Source organism: Solanum tuberosum, unplaced genomic scaffold, assembly GCF_000226075.1.
Source record: "Solanum tuberosum cultivar DM 1-3 516 R44 unplaced genomic scaffold, SolTub_3.0 scf00140, whole genome shotgun sequence".
Classification (NCBI taxonomy): Eukaryota; Viridiplantae; Streptophyta; class Magnoliopsida; order Solanales; family Solanaceae; genus Solanum; species Solanum tuberosum.
Genome location: NW_006239064.1, coordinates 571,240 through 579,655, shown reverse-complemented (window position 1 = coordinate 579,655; position 8,416 = coordinate 571,240). Strand labels below are relative to the sequence as shown.

At 33.9% G+C, this 8,416-nt stretch overlaps 1 protein-coding gene across 1 annotated transcript; it reads left to right on the top strand.

The window, feature by feature from the left end:
* The first annotated feature begins 1,213 nt into the window (after positions 1–1,213).
* On the top strand, positions 1,214–8,017 carry LOC102591019 (recQ-mediated genome instability protein 1). The gene is made up of 8 exons (XM_006351906.2): positions 1,214–1,783; positions 3,159–3,329; positions 3,484–3,629; positions 4,151–4,284; positions 5,647–6,230; positions 6,754–6,864; positions 6,932–7,060; positions 7,392–8,017. The coding sequence occupies exons 1-8, from the start codon at positions 1,301–1,303 to the stop codon at positions 7,560–7,562; spliced, it is 1,929 nt and encodes a 642-aa protein (XP_006351968.1). The 5' UTR covers positions 1,214–1,300; the 3' UTR covers positions 7,563–8,017.
* The last annotated feature ends 399 nt before the right edge of the window (positions 8,018–8,416 follow it).

Genomic DNA, 8,416 nt, shown 5'->3' with positions numbered 1-8,416 from the left:
ATATATATATATATATATATATATATATATATATATATATATATATATATATATATATATATATATATATATATATATATATATATATATATATATATATATATATATATATATATATATATATATATATATATATATATATATATATATATATATATATATATATATATATATATATATATATATATATATATATATATATATATATATATATATATATATATATATATATATATATATATATATATATATATATATATATATATATATATATATATATATATATATATATATATATATATATATATATATATATATATATATATATATATATATATATATATATATATATATATATATATATATATATATATATATATATATATATATATATATATATTTATCATTTATAAATGATCATATTTTTATTTTCAACTCAATTTATGAAATTTTGAGAGCACGGTCTAATGATACTTTTAATTAAAATGAAAATATGAGACCATGATTAGAATTTTAGTAAGTTATAACAAATACTAGATAAAAATTTAATATTTTATTTACAAACTTAAATAGTATACGATTAGATATTAGGTTTGAGTTTAACCTGTTCAAAAAGATACATTTCCAAGGTTTATATTTGCCAATTTCAATTTTTTTTACACAAAATCCAAATGGTCGCCAAAACAAGGTGATTTAAAAGAATATCCTTATAGGTAGTTCATAGTTGATTTTGAACTTTTGATTTCACTCGACGTAAAATTTTAAATTCAACTTTTAATGAAAAGGATTTTAAATTTGAGGGGACGGAATTGGTTAAAATTGTTCAAAAATTATGACGTGACTATTCTATATCAATTTTATCATATTCAAGATAATCAAGTTTACCATGTCTTATACCCAATCAAAGTAACTACTCAAAATCAACACACTTGATCAACCACAAAGGAATCACACTAAATTTGAGTCACTATTTCAAGTTATCACCAGACTTTTCGAGATACCTAAGACCTTTCTCGAAAAATCATTTGAATCCTTATCCTTAAATTTTTTAAGTGTGGTTTTAAAATAAAGATTTGAAAATTTATGCATGGGTCAAGCGGATGCTATAATTCGTCTAATGTAAGTTTCGAGCTATAAAAGGGACATTCACATAAATCGATCAAATCAGATGTCTCGGAAACAAACCCGGCCCTAGACTACCAAAGCCCACTAATCAGCCCAAATTGCTTCCCTCCTCCAACATAAATTGAAAAAAAACCCAAACAAAAAAAATTGGAGGGAAAATTTTTCAGGGAAAACAATGAGCAGAAGACGCCACCAAATCATCTGTTCCTCCGACGAAGAAGAGGACGGCGACGACGAACCTCAGCAACTCGCCGGCGGCAATGAAGAAAATGAAAATCCTAACAACATAGAAATGGAAATTCTAGAATCGTCTACTAACTTCGAATCAGTAACCCTAAATTCTCCCATCCAAAACCCTACACCTAATCATGAGCCAAACATCGACGTTTCTGAAGTTATACGAGCTGCGGATTGTGGTATTGGTCGGGTATTGGAAGGATTAGGGTTAAGATTGCGGAGGGAATGGTTAGAATCATGTGTTGGAGGACTTGAAGGATCAGTAGTAGGAGGGTTTTCTGGATTGGATGATACGACGAAGGCAAAACTTTGTTTCGAGCAGTTTTTGTACTCGGATATGAATTTTTGTGGTGCAGGATTGCTTCCAAGGGACGTGCACAAGCTGCATTTGGTTGATCTTAAAGGACCCTTTGTTCTTCAGGTATAGTAAAAATCTAAATGCTGATGAAGTTTATCGCTGTTGTGGGTTCAATATGTAATTTTGTTAAAAAAAAATTAAAGCTTTATCGGCGATGAGGTGCTCCCCAGCTAGTACAGGGTAGGGGAGAGTGGAAGTAAGGAAAATTGGGAATACCCCTCATCTCATACTGCTCTCTTGATGCAAAATCTAAAAATTTAGGGAGGGAAACAATACAAAAGTTATTTACACGGAATCCAAAGTGACATGCTATTATCACTTACTCTTGAGGGCCACCAGTGCTAGATGTTTGATAATTTCTCCTCCTACATGAATATACAGTACGTAGTCTTTCTCTTGCATTTTTGCATGGAGGTTGTTTTAGTGCTTTGAAATCGGTGAGTTACCATGGAGCAACTTGCTGGGGTGTAGTACATTTGCAAAACACATTGGTGATACTAAAAAAGCCGAAGTTGTTTGTTAATTTGTCTTTTATAAATTGAATTAGTTCGACTTTCATGTTTGTAAATGGAAGGCTATGACTTGACATCTTAGTTAAGTTTTGTTTGAAGTAACTTTATGAATCATTTTAGTTGCATTTCTTTATAATGGAAGTACCTATGTGAATCTTGACTTCAATAACTTATTTAGTTATCTAATACATTGGTTTATCACAATATAAAGCTGGATGGAAGACAATATCTAATATGGGTAACCAAAAGGGACGGGGCTTCTTTAAATGTGCATTGAGGAGAATTTATATATTTTAGTTTTGTTATGTTTTGAGGAAGAAATTTCTTAAAGAAAGCTCAATATTCACATGGATGAGTAGCTTATATTATTTTCTTGTTGATGAAAGTAGCTCATAATTTCGTGAACTTCTTAGAACTATTTGGGAAGGCATTTCAGGAATTGGGTTTGCTGAGAAAGAAGTTGGAAACAGGCATCAGTTAGTTTTGATATTAAAGAGCTTCTATTGTTTTCTCCTTTTTCTCCTCTTATTTATTTGAAACAAAGTATAGTTTCTTCTTTGTAACATTAAAACTTAAGTGCCAAATCAGAAAGTTGTGGAGTGATCAAGAAAACTTCATTACTTTCTGCAAGCAGTTAGTCAACAGAAAAGTTCCAAATTTATTAAAAAATGTTGATCTATCCCCTCAAAAAAGAAGCAATCGGTGAGAAGAGGCTCATTCATGTTCTTGGGTTTGAAAATCAAAGTTCATTCGCTTAATTTCTTTCATAACAGTTGCTTACTGAAACCATTTTGGAAAGGTTGGTCGTTAAATATGACACTTCTTGCAATTAGCTTTAATGTACCAGAAACTTCCTTAAATTTGGTCAACCTATACCTTTAATGTGACTCTGACTATTCGAGTGTTTCATCCCCTTCTCCCTCAAGGTAGATGAAATTGTGAATATCAGTTGTCCTCTTCAAGATAGGTATCAGAAAGCAGCTGCTGGAATAAAGAGGTGTCTGAAATTGTCCATGACTGATGGCATTCAGCAAGTGTTTGGGATGGAGTACAGGCCTATAAAAGATCTCGATGTTCTGGCTCCTTCTGGACTGAAGGTATATTTAAGGAGTACCAATTAGCAATTACCATGTTGTTTATTAGTTTGTCAAGTAGCTTTTAAAGTCTTATTTACAAGATGAGAATTGATAAGAATAGTATTTGTCACAAAACTTTTTCCATATTCATATAGATTGCTGCTGCATTTTGCAGGTTGCTATCTGTAATGTTCATGTTAGGCATGGAATTCTGATGTTGGTCCCTGAAGTTATTGAAGTTCTGGGTGGGATGGTGGAAGAGTTAGAAGAAGCAAGGAAGCGGCTAGTTAATGAAATAAATAAGCCACCAAGGGGGAAAAGGTATGACGAAGGACCAAGAAAACATTTACTGTCTGGACCTAATTACCAAATTCTGATATTGTTTGTAGATGCCTTATACAAGTGTTGTATTCACTTGAATGGCAGAGGTTGATGGTCAGTGCTAGCATTAGAGGACCCTAACTGACTGGATATTGGAATGTAATTAAATGAGGATTCTAATAGTTAACCCCAACTAACATGGATTATGGTGTAGTAGTTGATGTTTAAGTCTCTTCAGGGGGTATTTTTAAGGGTCAAATAGATATTCTGATGGTCCTAACTTAAAGGTTAAAGTTGAGAGCTGTTTCTCTGAATCTTAGCAAAGTAGTACTTTGTCCTCCCCCTTCCCCGTCCATTTTGATTTTTGACCTTCTAGTGAAGACTTAATATCTGTTGCTCAGTTATAGGCTTTGGTTTACAAATGAGTGAATAAGGCGTATTGTCATGATTTATTAGTGTTATGCTAGAAACAACCTCATCACTTTTGGTGATTTAGTTACTTCATCTATGCCCAATGCCAGAACAAGGTCTGGAGTGGTTCCTCCTTTGGCAACTAGAGCTACTGGTGCTGCATGGCCACGAGAAGGTGTTACTGTTCCAGAGCACTCTGATACTTCCTCAAGACAAAGTATGCATTTTCAGGTTCATGAACGAGGTACTTTGACACCCTAAAGATCTTCTTTGCAATTAGTCTAGGATATCTGTATATGTACTGCATGTTCATTTGTTTTTGGTGTTGCTTTCAATGTGAAAAACAATTTATGTGTGCTACTTTGGCTTATATGGTTAAGCTGGTCTTCTGACTTTTAGTATGAGAGAGAAGCTGATATTTTGTCAGATTGCTCCCTTTTGATGGCTTCTCTCCGCACAAGCTTGTGTTGTTTTAGGGTTTCTTACTATAGTTTGAGTGTTAGTTTGCAGAACATTTATTCCACAGTGATATAGCTAAGGTAGTGCTACAATTGAAAGATTGGTTTGCATATTTAAATTGGAATAAGTTCTAGATATAGCTTCTTGTATCATCTTGTGGTGAACGGTGATGTCCCTGGTCTTGTTCGTTGGACCACATGTTTATTAATTAAAGATTGGTAGCGGTCTACCTGTTTGACAAAAGGAATGGATCCCAGAAGAATGGATTCTATGTATTTGCTAATGATGTTACTAGCTATTTGCCGACCCAGGTTTTGTCATGTTCACAACCAAAGATAAACAATTTTGACAACAAAGGTTACCAGAATATTTGCCATATGTGTCACAAGGCAGCTTCTCTTGATTCTTTGAGCAAATTTGCCACATACCCTATTATATCCTCTTCAGTGCTGTTCTCCCAGTGTTAAAGTTGGTAATTACTTGAGCTAGACTATTCTTGTTAGCACCGTGGATATATGATTGATACAGCTGACCTGGTTAATTTGGATGGATCATAGTTGATTGATTGATTGATTTGTTTCAGTTTCACTTGTCCTATTCACATGGACAAATCTCTATTGTTATTAATTGGTTTTTATTTATCTTTGTTGATAACCTAAACAAACTAAGGCCGTGTAATTTTATTTCCTACATCCAAAAGGAAAAACAGAAAAGAATCTGGGTGCTGCTTGTATCTAGAAAAATCCTTTAGGTGAGACTTTACTCATTATTAAATATGTTTGTATGCCAAAGGGCGGGTCACAGACGGATTTCTCGGTTATCAAAAAAAAAAAAATTAAATATGTTTGTATGTTTTTTGGGGGAAGGGTGTGTTTGAGGCATCGGGGTCTGTAGGTGTCTCTGTAGATACACCTTGCTTGTTGCTCAATGGATGTTGTAGGAGAAAGTAACACACGATATGATTTGATTCTATAGATTAATTGTTTTCCAGTTTAAGGTGCACCAGGAACTTTATAAAAAAAAAAAAGGTGTGTGAAATATGCCGGACAAGGGGAAAGGGGGTTTTACCTTTTCCACTTATCACTCATGGGACATGTACTGTAATAACAGACGTATCTATCTTTTAATCTTTCTCTTTGGGGTGCAGGAACATCTGGTATTGCTACTTCTGCAACTGAAGAAATTCATCCCATTACATCTGGGCTACCATCTTCTACGACATTCACCACTCCTGTTTATAGAAGAGAGGCTCAATCTAATTTTCCATCTACTCCAGCTGTTTCTGTCCCATTCAATAGGAAGGTTACTGGGCCTACCTTTTCGTCTGATGCAGCTAGTCATGCAGAGGATATCCATATGGCTGACATGACCACCGAAGGCATTGATGTTCCAATTAGAAGGGAACATAATGACCCTGTTCTGTCATCTTCTTACTCCATGGAAGTGGAGGAACTTCTGTCAGATGTTAGAAGTGACCCTGCCACACCTGCCAGTAGCAGGAGCAGAGGAAGCGTCCGTGTCTCTGGCGGTAGTGTCCATAATGAAGATGTAACACCAGATACAATGTCTACTGCAGCAATTGACATTGATGAAATTGATTTGGTTGATGAATTGGACCATCCATATATACTTTCTGGAGGGAAGGAAAACCCTTTCACTTACTTAGCTAGTCTGTCAGCTAAGCAGGCTGGTATGAATGGCAGTGCTTCCACTGTTACAGGAAAAATTAAGGTAACTTTTGCTCTCCCTCATGATATCAACTTCTCTGATGCTGCCATATTGAGAATTCACTGTGCCCCCTCTATCTTATCCTTAGTAATTGGGTCTTCTTTCCACTTGGCTGTAATTTGTATGGGTCAATTGGAGATACTGGCAAGCAGAATAATCTCAATAAATTAATCTAATGAAGATAGAAGACTGAAATTCCAATGGCAAATTGCTCAAGTAGGAATGGATTTTTTCTTAAGCCAATGGCAAATTGCGAAAAACCCCATTACTGGCATGCCTCTTCCTAGCAGCGTACTTTTATGCATATCTGGTTCATTTGCTATCATTGTGCCTTGTCTTGACTTTTGTGCATTTAGCGTTGGTAATTAGCCATTGCGATTAAGATTATTTTAATATCGTGTTTTGTCATTCACAATACAAAACAGTGAACTCTATTGTTTTTGTTTTTTAGTGCAAAAAGTTGGGATTACGGAGTAGAATTATCTATCATGTTAATAAGAAACTGATATCTGCCTTAAATCTGCAGTGCTTTCTTACTGGTGTGAAGGGCTTTCAGTATAAACAGAGTAGTAAATACGAGCTTCGAGTTTATGTTGATGATGGCAGCCTAATCTCTGAGATCCTTATAGATCATGCTGTAAGTTATTGAAGACTGGACCCTGACTGTCAGAATCTGGTTATTGTTTAACTTTTGTCTGCTTCAGCTTGTGCAGAAAAAAATAGGCTTTTCTCCTGCAGAGGTAAATGCTGCTCTTAGTTCTTCAGATAGCAAACGAGTCAGTGACACGAAGGAGACACTGAAATGTTTCCAGAAATTCTTGATTAATTTTGAGGTATTTCACTGCTATCCATGAAGGGAATTTTGTTGATAGAAAACTCATGAATCTTCTAAGTTCATATTTGTTTGTTGGATCAGTGCAACTACATCTCTCCAAGTGAAAAATATGTGTCCAGGAATAGGTCTTAATGGCATGACTATGCATGTGTTTGATGAATAAACTGTGTCAACCCCAAATTATTAATCCTTTTATAAATCACAAGTACATGAATCATGAAAAAATAATAGAATACAAATGATTATTTCTATGATTAAGATCCTCGTAAAATTAGTTCTTCATAAATATGCTCTGTGCATGAAAATGTCTTGGGCAATGTGTCTTGCAGGGAACAATGCTTGTTCATTTGAATGAAGAATCTCCAATTCCAGTTGCTACTGAAATGAACCAGGGGTGTTCTGCCTCTGATGCATGGTTGCTTCTCAAAAGACTAAAGCCTTCTACTTCTCCGCGACAACATCATCTTCATCACCCAGAAACCATCAATTTATCCCCTTGATGTCTCGTTCGTTCTCTGGAGAGATTCAAAACCACGAGAGCAAGGTGAGTTACACATGACATTGCTATGGCGTAAATGCAGAAATAGTTCACCTTTGATTCAAACAATGAAATGACTTCTCAAATTGCATAGCCAGGGTGTATGAGGGGGGTCCATCCTAACCTTCTTCCTCGGAAAATTACAATGTACATATAAGGTCAATTAGCTAGATTCATTTTGTTTTTCTGTTATTCGTCTTTTTTCTCTTGAAGATTTAAGAATTTTAATTACTATATATTAACTAGAAATTCTTTTCGAACATAGATTTTGAAGTCTATTTGATATATTTAGTTCCTTTTTTCCCCTTCCCTTTTCTTGATAATTACTTTCAATTTGATCGTGTAGCTATTCTTCTTTTATCTTAAACAATGTAATTTTGAAATCCTTAATTGAATTATAATGTCCATTGTACAATACATTTATTACTTCTTCCAGTCCTATTTTAATATATGATACATTTTCCATTTTGAGACGTCTCGTATGTTTTCATTCTACTAGGAGTAATAATATACCTTTTCCGTTTTAATTTGTTTGTCTAACTTTTCTTTTTAGTTTGTTAAACAAAGAATGTATATCCCTTTTCGGTAACTTTTTGATTCCATTAAATCATATACTTAATACATTTTCCATTCCATATCAAGTCAAAATAGGAAAAACAAATTGAAATAGATAAATAAATATTACTCTCTGTTCCAATTTATGTGGCATTTTTCGAATTGAGATTCAAACAAGTTTATTTTTTATCGTAAATTTTTCATATATCTTTTAATTATTTTGAATTGTTAATTATTGTGACTTATAATACTTTTTACGTA